This window comes from Prionailurus bengalensis, chromosome A1 (genome assembly GCF_016509475.1).
Source record: "Prionailurus bengalensis isolate Pbe53 chromosome A1, Fcat_Pben_1.1_paternal_pri, whole genome shotgun sequence".
Classification (NCBI taxonomy): Eukaryota; Metazoa; Chordata; class Mammalia; order Carnivora; family Felidae; genus Prionailurus; species Prionailurus bengalensis.
This window is the reverse complement of record NC_057343.1, coordinates 92,500,628-92,524,162: the sequence shown is the minus strand read 5'-3', so window position 1 is coordinate 92,524,162 and position 23,535 is coordinate 92,500,628. Positions and strand designations below refer to the sequence as shown.

Sequence of the window (23,535 nt, the reverse complement as noted above, 5' to 3'; positions counted from 1 at the left end):
CTCTGGGATACAGCTTTTCCCAGTGAGCTCAGCATAAGGTCAAATAAAGACAGGTCCTATGTATGGGCTTTTCCTGGAAGCTGACAGCTGGTGACAATTCTTTGGGAATAAGCATTTGGGGACCTTCAAATTGTTTTGCTTCCTCCATGGCTGCTACTTTTCACAGGTACCATGGTTGTGAGATTGATGGTTTTTAAGGCTACCATGGGGCTGGGAAATGGGCAAGTTAAAATGCTAAAACCTCCCTGTTCTTAGCAAGATATTTGTCCTGAATAAACATTTCTTGGGTTGTTACCAGATTTTAATTTCCAGAACTCTGAAAAGGTCCATTTTCCCCCCTAGTATTCTTGCTGCAGATTTTCAGAAGTCCTTACTCTACCATTCCAGAAGTGCTTCTTTTACTGAATTTTTAGAAAGCGTTTCTTGGGGTCAAGGTAGATTAAAAACCCTAACACTGACATGGCAAGGCAGACCTGTGTGATTGTAACAGAGCCAGTATGTGGCCATCCGTTAAAGTCCCAGTTCTTTTTTTTTTTTTTTAAGTCCTAGTTGTTAAATCACAGTAACTTCTGGAACTCTGAGACTTATTTGTCTCTGCAGGTTTAGCACAGGCATCAGCCAAACAGCATTAGATTGGTTTGTCCTTGTCTCTTCCTGCTTCCTAACCCTTTATTCTCCATTTGCCCACGAATCTCTCTTTCTCTTTTCCTCCTCCCTTTCCTCCCTCCTTCCTGTCAACAAGCATTTATTGACATCTCCTGAGTGCCTAGGGGTTCAGCCTTGCTCTGAAGAGCCCATGCTTTGGTGGAGAAGGACAGGTGTGCAGAACAGACCACCACAACCAGGTACCGAAGTGCTGGGACCGGGGGAGGAATCTGGGGATGCGGAAGCCGGGGAGAGTGGATGATTTGGGGGAAAGGAGGGTCTGGACGGAAAAAGGATCCTGCCCAAGGTCCCTAGTTCCCCAGAGTGCAAGAGCAGTGCTGAGAAATGGGGGAGATGAGAAATCCATTCCATTACAACGGAAATGCATAAACACGGCAGGGCCCTGAAGGCATTTTCCAGGCAAAGGCTCCCACAGGCAGGGTCAGCTCTGTCTGCAGGTTTGTGGCCACAGCAGCAGCAGGAAGGCATCTCGGCCAGATTACTGGCCCACCAGACAAAAAGAGCCTTTCTCCCTGGGACACAGGAAAAGGCCTGGTTTGTACAAGGGAAGGCGCCACAGCCAGGATGTGCATGTGCGTGAAACTATCTGGAAATAAACAGGAGGCCCAGCCCAAGCTAATCCAAGAGGGACATCTGCTCTGTGCCACTCACACCATTCCCTGACAGGCAGGGGATCAGGACCCGCCATGGGAAAAGGCAGGGAAGGGAGGGGGTGTTGCCCCTCCCTTGCCCAGCAGCTGACCTTAGACAAGACACTTCTCCCCTTGGAGCCTCAGTTTCCTTATCTACAAAATGGGGATGATAACATATTTTTATCTTTTGCAGCATCCTGTGAGGGTCACACGAGATGAAGGACTTGAAAGGACCCGGAACAGAGGCCAAGTAAATCCTGGTCTTTCTTTGACTTTTAGACTGTGTTAAACCCGAGTCATAATTCGAATGGATTTTTGGAGTAATATTACACTTTGTTCTCAAAAAAGTCACTATGCATTAAAGGGCATCAGAAGCCTACAATAAAATGCAACGAAACCTTTTACATGGTAGAAAGGAGGACTGAGTGGTGATGTGTGTTTTTGGAGAGCCGGTGGTGTGTGTGTGTGTGTGTGTGTGTGTGTGTGTGTGTTGGGGGAGTGATTACACACAAAACCAGTGAAGAAAAAAAAAATAGTAAAGAAAAGTCGTGGCACTCTAACACAAAGCAGCCTTCAGCTCTGGAAGTCAAAGCAAGCAGAGAACCATGAAGGGCATTTCCTAGTAATGAACTCTGGGGAGTTTATCTGGAAGTCCTCTCAGTAAGGAATTAGATAAGGCAAGCAGGCAGCAGTAGGAGGGGCGGGAAGCCCACGCCCAGCGCCAGGGAGAAGAGTCTGATTCAAGGAGAGAACTTCCCCATTTCCCCCTGGGGTGCAATCTGCTTGGTGGTGGGTCCCTCTGGCATCACCAGCACACTCTCCTGGTGAAGTTGCTTAGAGGCTGAGCATGTGCTCATTCACTCTGTGCATGTTCGTTCCGGAGCCTGCTGTGTGCCAGGCTCCGGACTGGGTGCTGAAGACTCAGGTGGGGGTTGGGGGGTGGATAGAGCCCCCAGCCAGCGGGTTAGAGAAGGCTTTTTGGAGGAGATGCCTGAACTAGCTTTAAGGGCAAAGAGTAATGAACTTGGCCCAAGAGCCCAGGAAGAGGGGGGAGATTGACAGGGACTTGGCGTGGGGGATGGGGAAAGGAAGGGAGGTCAGGGATGCTGTCCTGGAGTCTGCACAGGGAACTGGTGGCTGCAGTCTCCCCATGATGATGATGATGACAGGGAGCCAGAGGAGAGCAGATGGGGGTTGCTGGGTTCACTGGGGCAAAGTCCAACCTCCGGGCTGGAGACGACTTGGGTGGAGGCGTCATCAGCGTCACAAGAGAGCTGGAGCCACAGGGGTGTCAGAAAGGACAGAAGAGCATCTCTGGCAGGCTGGTTCGAGAGGTAAGGGTCCCAGAGAACAGGCAGAGAGGGAGGGTGGGAGATGAGGGAGAAAAGGCAGGCCAGAGCTCACCAAGAGACCTTGGATGATGGAAGGGGAGGTAGGGAGCTGGGTGGGGACAGGGTGTGGGGAAGCTTCACTGCCATGGGGGTGTGCAGGGTGAGTGCATTTTGGGTGAAATGACGGTGGCAGAAGGGTGTGGCAGGAAGGTGGAGGACGCCCCTCTTGGCACTCTGTCAGGCCTGGGGAGGGTAGGGGACACACACAGGAGGGCTGTCGCATTGTGTGGAGAGACAGGGGTCTGGTGGAACTATCAGTGGCCCCCACAAAGGGAAGAGAGTGTTTCAGAGGCTGATCATGACATTCAGGGAATGGCCAAGGGCGCAGAGGGACTGTCACTGGCGTTGCAGATGCCAAGAAGCCAAGAAAGGAGGTACCTGACACTGTGGCTCCAGGGACAGTGGCCAGTTGGAAGGCAGAGGAAGACCTGGCCCCAGGGCCACGCATCCTGTGTTATGGGGGGGGGGGCGTGCGGGGACTGGCACCTGCAGCCAGGTCCCAGGTCTCGATGAGGGCAGACTTCCAGGCCTGGGTTTGGAAACTAAGCAAACGTGGGGACTCACCAGGGTCGCCTCTTCTTCCAGCCTTGCCGCGCCGTCCGGGGGGTCCTAGACAGGAAAACAAGGACAGACTGGTTGAGAAAGGAAGCCAGTGGGCTTGGGCGCAGCAACCCCCGCCTCCCCTCCGCCCTGGCATCCCCGGGCCTGCCCACCGCCCTCACATCCGTGGTTCACTTAGTCTCTCACAAGTCATTCCCCACCTGAAGAGACTGACTACCCAGAGACTCAGGAGGCAGAAGAGTCTGGAGCTAGAAACCTGGTCTAGGAGAAGAATAAAGCCAAAACTGAGAGTCCTCTTGCCAAAGGCCTGACAAGTGCTTTTCAATATTCCCTAACATAAAACATCGGAGACAACACATCCCATAGAGACACTATCATGGCTTCCAAATGCCGAAACTCGGTAACATCAGGCGCCGTCCTGTCCACTGACTGACTGTTCTTACTTCGCCAGCTAGAGCCTTCGGCACCTCCCTCCCCCACGGACCAGGGGGAGCTGCTCATGAATTTCTCCTAATTGATCGCAGGTAATGGCCACACCAATGTGCAATGTCCTCCATCTATAGTTTTTTTTTTTTTTTAAGTTTATTTATTTATTCATTTATTTTGAGAGACAGAGCATGAGCTGGGGAGGGGGAGATAAGAGAGGGAGAGAGAGAATCCCAAGCAGGCCCCCAACCTTCAGCGAGGAGCCCAGTGAGGGGCTCGAATTCACAAACCACGAGATCATGACCTGAGCCCGAACCAAGAGTCGGATGCTCAACCAGCTGAGCCGCCCAGGCACCCCCTCCATCTACAGGTTTTTAAGCCTTTCTGAATTTGTGACTCGGACCACCCTGGCCTCCGCCTTCTCCCTGCTCTGCCCACGTGGGTCCCCCCTACTCAGCAACCACAACGTTGAAGGAGGGGAATGCTGACCAGCCAGCCCCTCTGCCCCAGGTCAAGGGTCCGTTTTCTCAGGTGCTGGGGGAAAAGGTATGCAGAAGTGAAGTCATGTGTACTAGACTTCCATTTGAGATGCCATGTGATACCTCTCCTTCCACGGTGCCCACCCACTGCATGGTGGCCTGGTGGGACACGGATAGGGTAGATCTGCAGATCCACAGGCTATGCCTGTATTACAAGGAACTGCCCCTTCCTATAAAAGTCGACCTTGAACTCCCTCCAAAATCCCTCAGCACAACCACAGAGGAGAGACTGAGGCTGGCCACAAATCAGGTCTGAGGCAGGATGGTTTACTAAGAAATTCATGTGTATGAACTTTCCTTCCTTTCTCCTGTTGTCAAGCATGCAGTCATGGGGCGCCCTGGCCCAGGGATCGGGACTGGGCATAAAAACAGAAGCAGCCCCAGGTCAGCGGCACTTCTAGACTTTTGTTGAGGCACAGTCCTGGATGAAGAGGAGGGAGCATCTTTACGGAAAAGAGAGAGAGAAGAGAGAGACTCCGCTGGATGTGGAAGGTGCCCCTCAGCACTATGTTGACTCTAAAACCTTTGCAGGCCTGGGGGTGGGTGAGGATGGATTTCTTTCTTTCTTTCTTTCTTTTTTTAATGTTTATTTATTTTTGACAGAGAGAGTGCAAGTGGGGGAGGGGAAGAGAGACAGGGAGACACAGAATCTGAAGCAGGCTCCGGGCTCTGAGCTATCAGTACAGAGCCCGTTGCAGGGCTCGAACCCATGAACCACGAGATAATGACCTGAGCCAAAGTGGGCTGCTTAACTGACTGAGGCACCCAGGCGCCCTGCTTTTTTTTTTAATGTTTATTTATTTTTGAGGGAGAGAGAGACAGGGCATGAGTGGGGGAGGGGCAGAGAGAGAGGGAGACACAGAATCCAAAGCAGGCTCCGGGCTCTGAGCTATCAGTACAGAGCCTGTTGCGGGGCTCAAACCATGAACCACAAGATCATGACTTGAGCCGAAGTCGGGCACTTAACCGACTGAGCCGCCGAGGCTCCCCGAGGATGGATTTCTTGCCAGTCTCATGGATGGGTGTTTGAAGTCAGCATGGTTAAGCATAACTTATTAAAGATGAGAAACGCGCTATTTCTTGCACTCTTGAGTTTGCCATTCAAACAAATTTTCATTGTGTTCAAAGACACAGCATAAAATGTACCATCTTAGCCATTTTTAAGTGTCCAGTACAGAAGTGTTAACAACACACACATAGTGCAGTGTAGCTCTAGGACTTTCTCATCTTGCAGGATTCGAAACTCTATCTATGGAACAACTCCCCTTTCCCTATTCTCCAGCCCCGGGCAACCACCATTCTGCATTGTTTCTAGAGTTTGCTTGTTCTAGGTGTCTCATAGAATGCAATCATACAGTATTTGTCTTTTTGTGACTGGCTTGTTTTACTTAATGTAATGTCCTCAAAGTTCACCCATGTGGTAGCAGGTGACAATTTCCTTCTTTTTTTTTTTAAGGTGAATATTCCACTGTAAGCATACACCGCTTTTTAAAGTTTTATTTATTAATTTTTAATAAGAGAGAGAGAGAAAGCACAAGTAGAGGAGGAACAGAGAGAGAAGGAGAGAGAATCTCAAGCAGGCTCTGCACTATCATCACAGAGCCCAAAGTGGAGCTCAAACTTACGAACTGTGAGCCGAAATCAAGAATCGGATGCTTTAAAAAAAAGAAAAAAGAATTGGACACTTAACCGACTGAGCCCCCTGGGCGCCCCCATACACCACATTTTCTTGATCCATTCACCTCATCTGGTGATGGACATTTGGGTTGCTTCTCTACCTCTTGACCATTGTGAATAGCACTGCAATGAACATGCGTGTGCAACCATCTCTTCAAGATCGGGTGTCAATGCTTTTGGCTATATACTTGCAAGCAGGGTTGCTGGGTCATACAGTAATTCCATTTTTAATTTTTTGAGGAACCTCCATCCCATCTTCTATGCTGACAATACCATTTTATGTTCCCACCAACAGTGCACAAAGGCTTCAATTTCTCTACGGGCTCGCTGACCCTTGTTATTTTGTTTGTCTTGTTTTGTTTTGCTTTTTGGTAGTGGCCACTCTAATGAGTATGATGTGATATCGCATTGTGGTTTTAATTTGCATTTCCTTAATAATTAGTGATGTCGAGCATCTCTTCATATACCTGTTGGCTATTTGTATGTGTATGTCTTCTTTGGAGAAATGTCTATTCAAGCAAGCCCTTTACCCATTTTGTTTTAATTTTTTTTAATGTTTGTTTATTTTTTTTTTTAAGAAAGAGAGAGACAGAGAGTGAGAGGGGAAGAGAGAGACACACACACAGAATCCAAAGCAGGCTCCAGGCTCTGAGCTGCCAGCACAGAGCCCTACGCGGGGCTCGAACCCAAGAACTGTGAGATCATGACCTGAGCCGAAGTCAGACACTCAACTGACTGAGCCACCCAGGTGCCCGCCCTTTGCTCATTTTTTAGTTGGATTTTTGTGGTCATTGTTGAGTGGCAGGAGTTCCCATCTTCTGGATATTAACCCCTTATCAGGCACGTGGTATGCAAACATCATCTCCCATTCTGCAAGTTGCCTTTGTGCTGTTGATTTTTCCCTCTGCTGGGCTGGAGTTTTTAAGTTTGATGTAGCTCAGTTTGTCTATCTTTGCTTCTGTTGCCTTTTTAACCTTTTGAGTTAATTTTTATCTATGGTGTGAGGTAAGGGCCCTGCCGCTTCATTCTTTTGCCTGTGGATATTCAGTTTCCCAACACCATTTGTTGAAGACACTGTCTTTTCCCCACTGTATAGCCTTGGCACCTTTGCTGAAGATATTTCGTCCATATAAAGGATGCACCCCTGAGTTTTGAGAGCAGAAGCTCATGCCAGTTACATGGCCCTTGATTTTCCTTGATACTGGACACAGCCCTTGAGTTTTGTACTGGAGTCGCCCAAGGGCCATGTCGACTAGGTAAGGCACTCTCATAACAGACTGGTGAGGGATTTGCAGTTCACGGAGCACCTCCATGTCCATGACCTCAGATGGGACCTGTGATGCCCATGTTGTCCGGTCACCTGCCAACCTGACATCTCCCCGTTGACATCTCAGGCCCACTGAGGCCAAAACATACATCCCGGTCTCCTCCCCAGCTCCTGTATGGGGCTGACTGGGCCTGGGAACCTTGTACAGCTGGCCTGTTGTTAGGCCTTCTCTCCTCTCAGGGCACATCTGTTTTCAGGGAAAGCGAGAGTGTGGGAACAGGAACCCCCACTGGCACACACAGCATCACGATCCTCTGCTTGTAGGAGGGAAAAGGCCCACGTTCACTTGCAAGGCCCAGCGCCCTGGCTTCTGGCTTCCGGGCTTTCACCAGGTCACAGAGGCTCATGCTTGGTTCTGCCTCAGGCTGAGATCTTGAGGGACATGGCAAAAAAGGGGCCCATGAGTGGAAGAGTGAGCCAGGCTCTTCCTGGGCCTGAGAGCTAAAGCACACCGTGGCTTCCTGCTGGTCACTACTGGGTCCGACTGTAAAAGTCTCATCTTGCATAACTCAAGCCAGATGAAGATATTTGCCTTCGCCGAGGCGGCTGAACTAATGGATTTGTCTGTGGTTCTCCCAGGTGGCACGGTTAGGCAGAAGGCTCGATGAAGAGGGGTGCTAAGCAGGCGAGTGGCTGCCCAGGCAGAGTGGGACCCCCACCTCCCAGAGGCTATGGACAAGTTCCCAGCAGGCCTGGAGTGGGGCAGGGCCTGGGTATTGCTGGGCACCCAGGGCCTGTGGGACTGCAGGCCTGGCAGGCTTCACAGGACTCCCAAATGAAAGGGCCTTGGTAGAAAAAGAGAAGGAGCCTGATGCTTTTGAACCCACTCTGAGGCCAGCCCAAACCAGATACTGGAGTCTTCTGTGTGAGCAACTCACAGATTGACAACTGGTCAACCCTTTGTGCAAACAAACAAAGGAGGGCCCTGGCCCAGTGGTTTGCCCCAGAGCTTTCTCCTCATTGTTTTTCTTCTTTTCTTTCCTTTCTGGAGCGGGGGAAAACCTCTCCCATGGCTAGCACAGATTCAGACATCCAGGTTGCCCTGGGAAGCATCTGGAAGCATGTTTTGAGTGGCCTGCCTACATACAGATGGGGAAACTGAGGCTTTCCGGGGAAGACAGGTCTTGCCCAAGGATGATGCTCTTGGAAAAATGGTTTCCAGCTGGAAAATCCATCCATGATAAAGACCAGCTTCTGCTGTTTTCCCCACCTCTGTGCGGAACCCATACACTGCTGGGTCGGGATTTGGCAGCTGTGGGGACCCCAGTGTTTAACCGTGAATGCTGCCATGGTGGCACCTCGGAGGTGTCCTTCCAGAGGCTGTGTGCCACAGACACCAGCAAGGCAGTGGCTGCCTAGGAGGGGAAAAGACATGACTCATGAGTGATATATAAGCTGTTTACCTGGAGGAGTTACTCAACCTCTCTGAGCCCTAGGTTCCCAACCCACGAGGGTGAAATTTTAGGGGTGATGGAATTATAGCTGCCTTGCAGAACTGTTAAACAGAAGAGCTGTCAGCAGACACACCAGCTTGGGGGGCACAAATGAGGTGCCTATTTGGGATCCCAGTAAGTAACTGGCTAGAGGGGGCCTTTGGGCCTTCAGAACACGGGGTCCTGATGTAAACGGGCTCTCATGTGTCCACCAGGGTGGGTAAAGCTTGAGACACAGTGGCTCTACTTCAGGGACTTCATGGGCAGGGCTTTGTCTGGGGATTTTCCATGTCCCTCATCGCAGTCTCAGGAGCTAGGGATCAGGATGCAGGGGTCAAATGGTTTGGGAATGGTTCTGAAAGAAATCCTGGGTTTTCAGGCCAAGCCCTGGCTCCAGATTGCTGTGGAATGACCTGTGACCACCATCTGCACATGAAGTAACCAGGGAGAACGATGGTTTCCTCGAACACTGTTCGAAGCCAGACACAATGGAACGATTTCTAACTCATAAAAATCTGGAGAACTCATGCCACAGACCAGCTCCAAAGGGGGGGCCCAAACCCCAGCAGGCTTCCCTTGGATGTGTGAAGCCCGAGGATGTAGTTCTCAAAGTGGTGGTCTCCTCAAGCCTCGATGGCATTAACTGCCCCCAGGACCCCTCCTCCAGCAATGTCTGCCTTACTGCAGCCCTGGGCCTGCCCGCCCAGCCAGGCCATGTAGGGGCCAGCCTGCCCAGGCCCCTGTGTTCTGTGGGCCACTCAGCCCTCAGCCCTTCCCATGCTCCTCCCTCCTGCCAGCCCCTAAGGCCAGGTGGCTTTTTGTGTAATTCATCTTATTGAATCTACACACAGTTCTAGAAAACGCTTTCATCCCTTCCCACACCGTTCTCCCTAAAGACTAGGGAAAATGAGGCTCAAAGATGTCAAGAAATGCTGCCAGAGGCAACAGAAAAGGTGGAAGCAACCCAAATGTCCATGGATGGGTGAACGGATGAAGAAAATGTGATGTATGCACACAACAGAATATTATTCAGCCTTAAACAGGAGAGCATTTTGACATGTGCCACAATATGGGTGAACTTTGAGGACATCACGTCAGGTGAAATCAGCCCATCACAAAAGGACAAATACTATTATGATTGCTCTCATACGAGGTACCTGGAGTTGTCAAATTCATAGAGACAAAAAGAAGGGTGATTGGCAGGGACTGGGTGGGGGGCATGGGGACTTAGTGTTTAATGGGGACAGGGTTTCCTGTCAGGATGATGAAAAAGTTCTGGAAACAGATAGTAGTGATGGTTGAACAACATCGTGAATATACTTCATGCCAATGACTTATAGCACTTAAAAACACAGTCAAAATGGGGCACCTGGGTGGCTCAGTCGGTTAAGCATCCGACTTGATTTCATGAGTTCAAGCCCCACATCGGGCTCTGTGCTGACAACATGGAGCCTGCTTGGGATTCTGTCTCCCTCTCTCTCTGCCCCTCCCCTGCTTGCTCTCTATCTCTCTCTCAAAATAAATAAACAGACATTAAAAAAAAACAGTTAAAATGGTAAATTTTATGTTGTGTGTCTTTTACCAAACCTAAAAAAGGAACTGTTCCCAGGGTTCTCAGCTCCCAAGGACCAGAGCATGACGAAGAACTCAGGGGGGCCTCACAGAGACCACAGAAATGTTGTTGGCAGCATGGCTAATGACTGAAGCTGCATGTCTACTGAGAGGCTGGCACTGTGTAGTCACAGGGGACGGTGGCATCCCCAAGGTCACACATTGAGGAGATGGCAGAATAGGAATCTGAACCCAGGTCTCTGTGACTCCAGTGCATTGTCCTCTGAACTCTTCGGTCGTTGTGACCAAGGCCAAGTTCTTACCATCATCCCAGGATGTGGCCGTAGCCTCATGGGCATCGGAGGCCCCTTTATCTGACCTTCTTCCCAGAACTCTAGGACGGGCCTGGGGATCCGGGGATGTGAATGCCCCAGACCTTCAGTCTGGAGGTCCTTGCGGTTGTCTGAGGCCCCCCCCGCCGGCCATCGCTGGAGTGCGCATTGAGCAGAGAAGGCAGGGGAGGTCCCTGGATTTGAGCATCTAAGAGCAGATCACCAAAATACCTCCCCAGATAATTTTGTTTTATAAGTTTCAGGCCAACCTCGGAGTTGAAAACTCTTGCCCGGGGGAGGGTAGCATTCTCCCTGCTCATTTCCTGCTTGGGCTAATGAAGCCCTCTGTCCCTTGCAGGAGTGGGGGCAGGTGTGTCCTGTGGCCACCTGGCAGGTTGCTCGAGCTTGGCCAGTACCGAGGGCCATGCTGTCCTCTGGGAATTAAAATCACAGCTTCTTGCTCAGCACATACAGCTCATTCCAAAACGGGTTTATTGTCCCCGCAGGCTCCACCATCCACCACGCTACTGGGAACCCTGCTGCTTTTTGGAAGGTCCTGAAGCAGTTTGGAAGACCAATGCCACAGGCTGCTGGGCTGGTAGGGCAAATGTTTGCTTGGAACCAGGGTTGTGTCCAGGCTGGTGGCGGACTCCCACAGCCCCAGGGACCAGACCTGGCAAGCCCACTTAGATATCATGCCATTTACCGACTAAACGAACAGGGTCCATCGCAGGGGGCGGGGGGCAGGCTGGCAGATGACCCCAACCTCACATTCACAAAGGGCCTCAAATGTGGACACTGTTATTCTCTCCAAAGGTGCAGATAGTCCTGGATGGCTCCAGCGGCCCCCAACAGTGTTTAATAAAAACAAGTTAGGTGGTACCATTTACTGAGTGCTTTACGGTTGGTACTAATTTTGGTTCACAGTATGAACCGAGCTATTCTTCATATTGAACCTATGAGGAAAACTACCATTATCATCTCTGCTTTATAGACGGAGACACTGAGGTACAGAGAGATGAAGTGACCTTCTGAGTCATACAGCCAGTAGTAGGTGGGGCCATGCAATGTAGGTCCTGGGACCACGTGTCCAAACCCTGCTGCCTGCCTCCCGCACAAGAAGATGCTGTTGAAGGTGAGAGGTTCTAATAGTCCATGAGGTCTAGTACGACTTCTTTTTTTTTTTTTTTACATTTATTTATTTTTTTGAGAGACATAGAGAAAGCACAAGCTGGGGAGGGGCAGAGAGAGAAGAAGACACAGAATCCAAAGCAGGCTCCAGGCTCCGAGCACAGAGCCTGAGGCGGGGCTCCAACTCACAAGCCGTGAGATCATGACCTGAGCCGAAGTCGGATGTTCAACTGACTCAGCCGCCCAGGTGCCCCTGTCTAGTACCACCTCTTGGGGTTTGTTATTATTATTATGTGTGTGTGTATACACACACACACACACACACACATACATATTTAATGTTTATTTTTGAGAGAGAGAGAGCAAGCAGGGGTGGGACAGACAGAGAGAGGGGACAGAGGATTCAAAGTGGGCTCTGTGCTGACCACAGAGGGCCCAATGGGGGCTCAAACTCAAGAACTGGGAGATCATGACCTGAGCCAAAGTCGGATCCTCAACCCACTGAGCCTCCAGGCAATCCTGTTATTAGTATATTTTTATTTTTTTTTGACGTTTATTTATTTTTGAGAGACAGAGAGAGACAGAGCATGAGTGGCGGAGGGGAAGAGAGAGAGGGAGACACAGAATCCGAAGCAGGCTCCAGGCTCCGAGCTGTCAGCACTTAGCCCGAGGCGGGGCTTGAACCCATGAACCGCGAGATCATAACCTCAGCTGAGGAAGCCGGACACTTAACTGACTGAGCCACCCAGGCGCCCCTGTGATATTTTAAAAAATACTGGGAACCACACAAAATGGAAAGGGCCTGGGGATGGCTCTCAGAGGCCTGTGAATTAAATACTGAATTAAAAGGCCACATGCTACCACCAGCACTGGAGGCCTGGAATGACTCGGGCCCAATTTTGGCATGCTCTCCTCACGCCATCTGAGGTGCCTGCCCTTTCCAGGCTGGTTCCTCTTCTTGGGTCAGGAGAGGCTTTACTAAAGCATTTAAAACAGGATCAAGGAGTTCAGACCTATTACTCATGTGGGCGGCACACCAAACCCAAGAACCATCTCCCAAGGGTCCTGGTGGGATGGGCTCAGGCAAGGTGGGGGGAGGGGGCAGACCCGCTGACACTTGCTGACCCATGCAGGCCACACGCTGGGAACTTCTGCCATCTCTCTTGCTCTCTCTTTTTACTTTAAAGAGAGGAAAAGAGAGAGAGAGAGCGCGCAACAGCATGTGTGCACTTGAGCGTATAAGCAAGTGGGGAGGGGCAAAGGGAGCGAGAATCCCAAGCAGGTTCCACACTCAGCGCAGAGCCTCACGCGGGACTCAGATACCACGACCCTGGGATCATGACCTGAACTGAAATCAAGAGTTGGACGTTTGAGCGACTGAGCCACCCAGGCGCCCAGTTCTGCTCTCTCTTTAAGCTGGATCATAACTCAGAGATGTGGATATGATCGGCCCTGATTACAGAAAAGGAAATTGAGGCCCAAAGGGAGGTGACCTGTCCAAGTCACAGAGTTACTCAGGGGCCAAGAGGTGGGCTCAGGTCTGCCAGGGCTCTTGTTGGTACCAAGGCTGCCCTGCTAAGTGCCTTACTTTTGGGGAAATGGGCTGTGGTTTAGGCACCAGACCTAAAAATATGGAATGTCTCATCCAGACACAAGAGTGAGAAGGACTTAGAAAGAAGGAGAACACGGGTGGATGGTGTTCAGAGTGACAGGGCTCACGGAAGGGCTTCTGGTCGACGATGTGTGGGGCTGCCAGGGTCCTGTGTCTTAGTGCAGAGACTTTAGGGGACTTCTTGAAGGATCCTTCTGAGTGACGGATGTAAGGTACACGGGTACCCCATGTTGGGGCCACCCGGTCACAGGCCATTTCTTGGGCTTAGCAGAGTGCCCTCCCCACTGCCCTTGACTCAGGCTACGGAAGGGACTAAGCAAATTCACACGAAGAATGAGGGTCTGGGAGATACCATGGCACTCCTCTCCCATGGGGCTCAAAGCATCTCTGAAGGGTAAAGAGGCCCTGACCAGCCAGCTGGCCTGGACTGGAAGAAGTGTGTAGGGAGGGACTATCTACCCCTGCCCGAGCTCTCAAAAGGTGGAGGTTGGGAGGTTACCCTGAATATGGAAAGAGCTGGTGCCCAGGCAAAGAAAGATATTGGGTACCACGAAATTGCGGCTGCCCAGGCGGGGAGTACATCCGGAGCACCAGCTGTGGGTCACTGGTGTTAGGTACAAAAGCTTGGGGTGACTCTCTGGGGCTCGGCCAGACCCAGATCTGTGCTGGTGCAAATCAGCTTCTCCCCAGAGCCTATCATCTCCTGAGATCCTGTTTCCTGTTGGAAAACAGGCTCCAGAGAGACGCACAGAAACCAGCACACCCCAAATATACCAAATTCCTCAACTCCCCATTCACCCCAAAGCCTTAATCACTGACATATGGGCCAATGTGTATCCCTTCGAACTTAACGAAGGCCAGGATTTATTGCTTGCAGAGAATGAAAAGCTTTTTATTTTTTATTTTTTACTTTATTTTATTTTGAACTTAAAAGCCATTCATGAGAGCTTTGATTTTCATGAGAATGCCTCATAACCTGCAGGTTAACAGCCCCACCCTGCCCCAAGCAGAAGGTCCTAGAAAAGGGCAGGTGAGGCCGGGCAGCTGGAGGTCTTTGGAACGTGGCCAGCACGGTGTGGCCATGGACTTAGGGAATGACACTCAGGAAAAAAGGTGGCCACTTAGCCCGAGCCACCTGCTTCAAGGTGATCTGACCCCGTGGGCCCTGGACCTTGGACTCTAGGCTCCTTGGGACAGGAAAACAAAGCTTCTTGGAAGGAAGGCCATGCCAGCCGCCAGCAGGGCCTAGGGTATTTTAACTTATGCATCTAGTAAATATGGGGAGCCGGTGGGTGCTAGGGTGACCAACCATTGCAATGTGCCCAGGACTTTTCTAGCACTTTTAGGCAAATTGGGATAGGTGGTCACTCCGGCAGGCAGCCGGTGAGGAAGGAGGCTCTCAGCACTGCCTATGTACTGCTTGCTCCCTCTCACTCCCCACCCTCTGCCACAAGGCCTTCCTTCTGCTTCTTGAATTCTGCCCAGCCTACTCTTACCTCAGGACCTTTGCACGTACATCTCTACATGGCTGACTCTTCACTGTGCCTTCCCTGGTGACCGTCTGAAGTGGCCTGCCCCTAGGCACTCTCTGTGATATTTTCCTGTTTTTATTTTCTTCCAGCCACTTCTCTATCTTATTGATTTTATTTGCCTTTTAGGATTTATGGTTTCTGTCTCTCTGGTAGAACGTCAGTTCCCTGAGGACTACTGGTTCATGAATGGGGCCTGACACATGGGCTGGTGCTGAACAAATGGTCAGGGCATGAATGAACTCTGCTCTCTTTGTGGGAGAGCCCTGAGGTCCTGGGACCCTGACGACAGACAGCAGGAAGGACACAGAGCCCTTTTGAGTCCAGAAGGAGGAGGGATATAAACTCCGAGGCACCTGCTGGCTGATGGGTGTGCAACCAGACCTCATGTAATTCTCACAGTGGACCCACGGCGGCAGGGACACTAGTGCCCCTTGTTACAGAGCGAGGGAGGGACAAGGGCTACTCAAAGTCAACAGGCCCCACAGCCTGGGCCCACCGACAGGACTCAAGTGTGAAGAACCTGCTGCAGCTTCACAGACCACTAGCTGCAGAGGAGCCAAGAGCCAGTGTGGGAAGATTCGAGGGGCCCCGAGGGGCTGCTCCCAGCACTATTGACTCACACTCTCAAGGGGCCTCGAGTAATTCACCATTTGTTTTTCTTGACCCCCAGGGCCAGGGCTGAGGCCCACACTCCCGCTGGAGAGTTTCAGCTGTCAAGAGCCGGGTCTGATTTCCCAGGCCCTCATTTGCTGAGTCTGCCTGGCTCAGAGGGGACTCCACCCGCTTCCCTGCCACCCAGTCAGCGGCTCCCTGCCCTTGGATGTTGTTGGGCCCTTACAGAGGGCCTGGGACCTGCCCTCCCTCCACACGCAGACAATCGGGTGCCAGCAGGCCCTTCCACTTCAACACTTGTTCTTTCTCCTGACCCTGGGGCGCTCAGTAACACTGGGCCCGGCCATGTTTAGGGCAGCGTTATTGTCTGACCAGCTTTATTGAGATAGAATTCACACACCACACAACTCACCCTTTCAATCTATTACACTATAGTTTTAAACATTTTTATTCTCTCCTTTTTCTAATGTTTATTTACTTATTTTTGAGAGAAAGAGAGGGTGAGCCAGGGAGGGGCAGAGAGAGAGGTGGGGAGATAATCCCAACCAGGTTCCATGCTGCCAGCTCAGCACTTGACGTGGAGCTCGATCCCACAAATCGTGACATCGTGACCTGAGCTGAAATCAAGAGTCAGAGGCTTAACTGACTGAGCCCCTGAGGCGCCCCTCATTTTTATTATTTCTGAAAAGTAATAAGTGGTAAGTTTATTTCTTAAAAATTGTGGTCACCGAAAAGTGACTATCTTCACCATTGTTGAGATACAGTTGAGCGGCGTTAAGCTGTTAAGCTGTTCACGCTGTTGTGCAGCAATCACCCCCATCCATCTCCAGAACTCTCTTGTCTTGCAAAACTGAAACTCTGTCCCCATTAAACACCAACTTCCCATCCCCGATCCTGCCAGCTCCTGGCCACCACCGCTCTCCTTTCTGTCTCTATGGATTTGCCTGCTCTAGATATGTCATATGAATGGGATCGCACAGTATCTGTCCTTTCATGACCAGCTTGTTTCACTCAGTCTGAGGCCCGCAAGGGTCAGCATCTTCTTCCTTTTGGGGCATGTGGGTGGCTTAGTTGGTTAAGTGTGCGACTCTTGATTTCAGCTCAGGTCATGATCTCAAGGTTGTGAGACTGAGCCCCGAGTCAGGGCGGTTCTTTCCCAAATGCCAGAACATCATCGAGGCGTGGTCAGCCGCATAGAGCACCCGGTGGGGTTTCATACCTAGAGGCAGTGCTCAGGAAGTGTGGACAGGTGCATCCACTCCCGTTCCTGGGGTCTGCCGGGTAGATGATGATGCTCTTCTCTGAGACAGGGAATTCAGAGGGAGAAAGGAACTGGGGACAGTGATTAGGCTGTTCAGTTACTTTCCACCAGCACTGGTGAGGGACTTCTGTCTCAGCTCAGAATAGCCTGTGGCTGGAGCATGAACTCTGGCACCAGACCACCCTGGGCCAAATCCTGGCCTTGTCACTTGACGCTGTGTGACCCCAAGCCAGTGACTTGCTCTCTCTGAGTCCATTTTCCTCCTTGATAGGATGAGATAGACGGTGGCTGTGGAGAGTACATTAGGATTGACATGACAGAGCTCAGAACAGCACCTGGAATACAGTAAACACTTACTAATCCTAACAGTAGTAGGAGCAGAAATAATCTCTGGTGGTTTATGAGTTTTGTAAACTCACAATTGGCCTCCAGCCTCCATCCCCTGAGCACACAGAAGACAACATAGCACCACAGAAAGTACCTGAGGCTTGTAATATTTTGTAGGAAACAAAGAGATGTTTAAAGAGAGAGAAGAGGGGTGCCTGGGTGACTCAGTCGGTTAAGCATCTGACTTTGGCTCAGGTCACGATCTCGTGGTCTGTGAGTTCGAGCCCCGCGTCGGGCTCTGTGCTGACAGCTCAGAGCCTGGAGCCTGCTTTGGATTCTGTGTCTCCCTCTCTCTCTGCTCCTCCCTCACTCACGTTCTCTCTCTCTCTCTCAAAAAAAAAAAAACAAAAAAAACAAAAAAAAAACCAAACATACAAAAATTAGAGAGAGAATAAATCAATTGGTTTTCCAGTGTGTTTGCTGGACCAGCAAATTATACTTATAAAAAATGCAAATTCTTGGGTCACTCCAGCTCCACTGAATCTGAAACTGGAGTGGGGCTGAGCCCCCAGCCACCTGAGCACTTTCAAAAGTAACCCCAGCACGCCCCCTCCCCCACACCGCCTCCACTGCAAGCAGTAACTGACCCAGGAGCTGCCTGAGTCTGGGGACACCCAGGCATCTCTGGCCAGAAAATAGCATGTGAATAGATGGGAGAAGCCCCAAGCAGAACCCATTTCTTTTTCTTAAAAAAAAAAGGAAAGAAAAGAAAAGAAAAAAAAGCAAGTGTTTTGGAATTGGACACAGCTGGCTTTGAATCCCAGTTCTGCCATACACCAGCTGTGTGACTTGGGACAAGTTCCTTTTCTCTAAGCGTCTTTTAGTTCCTCTGCAAGGTAAAATACCTCCCACCTTCTTGGCTGGGATGTGGGCACACTGCCTTGTACATGGCAGGTCCACAGGCAGGAGCCCCCTTCCCTGCTCCCCATGGCATCACAGCACCCCTCCAGAGCTCTGGGAACAGTCCAAGTAGCACTGACGTCTCCCCATTACAGAAGCCTGATGGAGAACTGTGCTCCACTAAGATCCTGAGCCCCCGGGTCCACTAAGATCCTGAGCCCCACCTCCTAACACCATCACATCGGGGGTAAGGACTTTAATATCTGAGTTCAGTGGGGGACAAACGTTCAGGTTATAACAATGGTGCAACACGGATGAACCTTGAAGACATTATGCTAGGTAAAATCAGCCAGACACAAAAGGAGAAATCCTGTGTGATTCTATATCAGTGAAATAGCTAGATGTCTAGAACAGACAAATTCATAGACAGGAAATAGATTAGAGATTACAAGGGGTTGGGGGAAGGGGGAATGGGGAGTTAGTGTTTAATAGGTACAGAGTTTCTTTTGGGGCCAGTGATAAAGATTCAGAACAAGACAGTGGTGATGGTTGCACATTATAAATGTGTCAAATGGCCACTGAACTGTAGTACATTGAAGAGTGGTTTAAAAGTGGTTTAAAAGGCACATTTTATGTGTAATTTACTAGCATTTAAAAAAGTAATATAGTAACAAAATGTGGTATATACATACGATAGAATATACTATTCAGCCTTAAAAAAGGAGAACCTTTTTTTTTAATGTCTATTTATTTATTTTGGAGAGAGAGTGCACAAGTGGTTAAGGGGCAGGGAGAGACAGAGAGAGAGAAAATCCCAAGCAGACTCCATGCTTTTAGCACAGAGCCTGACTCAGGGCTTGAACCCACAAACCATGAGATCATGACCTGAGCTGAAATCAAGAGTCAGACGCTCAACTGACTGAGCCACCCAGGCACCCTGGCATTTTTCCATGTCTTACTGGAAGCCTCACAATGAGGCTTGCCACAATGTGGCAAGACGCTATTACCCCCATGTCATTGCTGTGGATCTGCAACACCAAGAAGTTAAGTTACAGGCCTCAAATCACAGTCAGGAAGAGAAAGAACCAGAGTCGCCCCCACTCTGTCCCTGCGGGGTCCCTACCAGCATCTCTCCATGGATCGATGGTCACAGCCTCCTCCATGGCTCTCCTGTCTCTGTCATTCTCTACCCAGCAGTCAGGTCCTTCGGGACCACAAATCTGATCCCACCACTTCCCTTTAAAGCCATCCATGGGCTCCCCACTGTCCTGGAGACACACAGTCTGAGCTCCTCAGCCTTTCCGGCTGAGCCAGGTGCCCCCTTCTGGCCTGCTCTGCCCACCCCCCACTGAGTTGTCCTCCAGACATCTCTCCTGGCCCACCTTTTGCTAGAACCCCTGGCCCAGAACATGCACCAGCCCCTGAGCTGTGTTGCTCATGTCTCCAAATGTCCTTTCTCCCATTTCTTGCCAGGAAAACTCCTATTCATCCTTCAAGACCTAGACAAGTCATGGACTGTCTTCAGGGAAGCCTTCCTCACTGCCCACTCTTGGGCCCAGGGATAGTCACTTGCTACAGTACCTGTTAGTGCACTGGGATGGAGCTGTCTGCCCATCTGTCCAGTCTGCCTTGGTCCTCTAAGAGCGGGGTCTGAGACCCAGGCCAAATCCAGCTAAACTGGACCAAGGTGGATGGTCGCCAGTGGCCCTGTAAAGTCCAGGGCATCCCCCAGTGGCTTGCGTCTGGGTCTGATCTCTGGTGGGCACTGGAAAAGAAGATGCGCTCTTTTCTCCTTAATTGTTAAGCACTTGTGACCATCCCCCTCTGCCCCCTGGGGTGGGAAACCGCCAGTTTATGAACCCAGGGTAAGGTCTTTCTAGCCAGGGCTGCTGGCAACCACTTGGGGCAGATAGAGTCCGGGTACACTGCTCTTAACTGCTCTCCGGGGACAGCCCTGAGCCCCCAGATAATTAGCCACATGTGTGTGGGAGACAGGCCTGTTTTTTTTTCCCAAGGATTTATGAGACGGGGGAGTATTCTCATTGACCTCCATTTCAGGAAAGGCCTCTTTCTGGAACACTTGCCGAATATATTCCATCAACAGTAAAGCACATATGCTCACAGTAAGGCTGCTTGACATCGTCATACCCGGCATATGTTTCCTGTCTCGTGCGCATTTTAGCAACTCGCTCTGGGGGCTGCGTATGTTTCTGAGGGTCCCCAAACAAAGCTGCGAAGGAAGCACTTATAATTTACCCTTCATGAAAGCCATCACTGCTCTTTCCAAACATACTTAGAAGTGGGTTCAAAGTTTATTTAGAGAAAAAAAAATTTTTTTAATAGACAGAAGGAGAGTGTTTGTGAATTCTTTCTCCCAAGCCCTCCCCCTTGGGACCCTGGGAACAACTCCTCAGCTCACAGACACGGACACTGAGACTGTGAACGTGTGGCCATGGGGTCCTCTGTCCGCTCAGGTGGTTCTCGAATTCATCTTCTGTTTACTCACTTGTTATGCTTTTTCCACCTCCATCCCACTGCCTTTCTTTTCCTTCTACTCAGGCACTGTTACCTCATCATAATTCATTCATCCATTTAGCCCTCCGTGGAAAAATGGCTCAATACATAGTATTGGGTAAATGAGCGGTGTTACTTATTCAGGCAATCAAATATCCACCTGGATATTTGTTCACCCGTCCATCCATTGAATTACCCATCTTCATTCATCCATCCTTTTGCTCATTTTTCTGTCCCACAGTAACCCACTCTGTGCCAGGCACCTGGGATGGTCACAAGGAGCTGGAAGGTGACAGGCAAGCAGCCAATCACAACGCAGCATGGGGAGTGAGGTCAGGGAGATGGGTAGGTGCAGTGGGGGCCCCGGGGAAAGGTCCAGGATGCCTGGGATCGGTGCCGGTACAGAAGGGAAGGCAGACCCATGCACAGGTGGAAAACTTGCCCCCCTTCCCTGTCTCCCAGAACCCATGGGACAGCAGCATGGAGTCCTGGCCACACCACCCCATGGCCTGAAACTCCACCTGTGCCTTATAGACATGTTATGTCAGAAACAACCCTCTTGACTGGGCCTGTTCAAATCTGTCTCTGTCTTAGTGTATTTATTTTGAGAGAGAGAGAGAGAGAGCGCACACAAGAGTGGGGGAGGGGCAGAGACAGAGGGAGAAAGAGAAATCCTAAGCAGGCTCTGCAGTGCAGAGCCCGAGGCGGGGCTCGAACTCACGAATTGTGACATCATGGCCTGAGCCAAAATCAAGAGTCAGATGGTCAACTGGCTGAGCCACCCAGGTTCCCCTGTCTCTCTCTTATTGATCCTTACAGTAATCCTGTACCTCTACCCTGGAGGAACCTGGGGCTTGGGAGAGGGGAGGGGCAGACAGGATGTGACAGAGTCCACCTGTCACAATTGGAGGACTGGTGGTCAGTCTAGGTAGCTCACTGCAGCCACTGGTCAGTAGGTGGCCCTCAGGACAGCTCCAGCCACTAGCTTATCTGCTCCTCTGAAGGCTTCCAGGGTGCTTGGGACTTGGGCTTGATTGCTTGGGGTCGGGGTTCTCCCTGCACCCCATAGGTCCCAGAGCTAATGGGACATTCCTGGCAGATAAACTGTGATCCCTCTCCAGGAAGCCTAGGGCTAAAAGTCCCCCAACCTCCCCAACCCCTGGCCCAAACCCTGCTATGTCACTGCCTCTCTTCTCCTGGCCTTGGGCCAAGGGGCTAAGGAAGAAAGCCTCGCTTGCAGAGCAGGGACCATGCAGGCCAAATTCCAGGCTCTGGTCAGGCCCTGGGCTCTGGGTCCTGCAGAGAGCGTGGCCATGGTCCCAGAGAGAGCATTCTGGGAGCTAGCTTGCCGAACACTGCCCCGCCTGGGCAAGAATGGCAGGCAGTCCCTCTGCAGGGCCTCAGAAAGAAAGAAGTTATATTCAAGTCTGCTCAGAGGTCTTTAATGTTATGTGGTACATTAACGAATCGTGTGGCTCAATTAATTTATTAAAAAAACAACAACTACAGAAAAGTACCATTTGGTGAAGACACACAGCCTAAACCAACCCTCATGGATGTTAGTTCTAGATGCTTAAAGAGGGAACTAACCTGAGGGACCTGTTAAATAAATAAGAATAAATAAGAATAAATAAAAGAATAAAAAAGAAATAAAATAAAATAAAAAAGAATAAAAGAAAAAAAAAGAATAAATAAATATAAATAAATAAGAATAAAAGGAGCCTGCCTGATAGTTAAAGACGGGAAATGGGGTGTATCATACACTTGGCTCTACTATGTCCAGAAACCTGGGCTCCAAGGGCAGAGAAGGCAGGAAAGGAAACACCAGCAGTAATGTTTAGGAAGCTGGGAAGGAGCCAGTGAAGGGTTATTGCCTGTGCAGAAGTGGGACAGCCAAAACTTGAAGCCAGCAAACACTCAAGAGTAACCAACCCACAATGCAAACACCCAAAGCACTCAGGACCTGGCAGCACCAGTTACCTGGTGAGCTGGAATCTAGACCAGGGGTCTCCAATTATAGTCCAGGGTCCAAATCTGGCCCACCATTGATTTGTATAAATAAAGTTTTATTAGGGTACAGCCATGTCCACTTATTTATGGGCAGTCTGTAGCTGCTTTTGTGCTATAATGGCAGAGTTCAGTAGTTTCAACGGAGATGGTATTGGCCCAGATACCGGATGGTATCTGGACAGGTGCCCTTCTTCGAGCTGGGTAGAACCCTGGTGCAGGGGGTGGTGGTTATTTTCTGGAGACAGGAAAATAGTGTCTAGCATATAGGATGCCAGGCAAAATTGAGGGAGGAATACTATTAACTGAAAGTTGACACATGGAATGCGGAGGCCCCCACACCTCTCCTTCCTCAGTAGGGCTGCAGGACACGGGCAACCAGGCCCTTGCTTCCAGGCAGAAGATGAGAAGGCTCTTCCTAGGGGTTCTGATGAGCCTAGGAGAAAGATCCAGCCAGCTCACACCCCTGTGAAGCCACGGTTGACCAGCCCCTTCTGTGCCCATGGAGTTGCCAGTTGGCTTTTTAGGTTTCCACTATGAAAAATGAGCCAAAGGTGCTGGACATTTGAGACAGCCTCTTAATGAGAGACCGAGGCCAAAACAAGTGGAGAAAAGCAACTCAGAGGATACAGATTTTCAAAAACACAACACTTAACAACAACAATATGTTTGGAGAAATGGCTGATATATCCACGAAACAAGATCAGAATGTTATTAAAAAGAAATATGCATACAGAGAAAGACAGATACCATATGTTTTCACTCTTATGTGGATCCTGAGAAACTTAACAGAAACCCATGGGGGAGGGGAAGGGAAAAAAAAAAAAGAGGTTAGAGTGGGAGAGAGCCAAAGCATAAGAGACTCTTAAAAACTGAGAACAAACTGAGGGTTGATGGGGGGTGGGAGGGAGGGGAGGGTGGGTGATGGGTATTGAGGAGGGCACCTTTTGGGATGAGCACTGGGTGTTGTATGGAAACCAATTTGACAATAAATTTCATATACTGAAAAAAAAAGAAATATGCAGAGAACATTGGCACAAAATGTGTTGCAAATATAAATCACGGTAGTAAAGTGTGTTGCAAATCAAAATTATGGTAGCAAAG

The 23,535-nt window shown here is 50.2% G+C and overlaps 1 protein-coding gene across 6 annotated transcripts in view; it reads right to left on the bottom strand.

Moving 5' to 3' along the window:
• Nucleotides 1-23,535, bottom strand: part of COL23A1 (collagen type XXIII alpha 1 chain) — a 350,062-nt gene that overhangs the window by 64,240 nt on the left and 262,287 nt on the right. For all 6 annotated transcript variants that reach the window (XM_043585775.1, XM_043585755.1, XM_043585772.1 and 3 more), the window contains exon 3: nt 3,254-3,298. In XM_043585775.1, the coding sequence (XP_043441710.1) occupies nt 3,254-3,298 (45 nt within the window). The remainder of the gene's footprint in view (nt 1-3,253; nt 3,299-23,535) is intronic.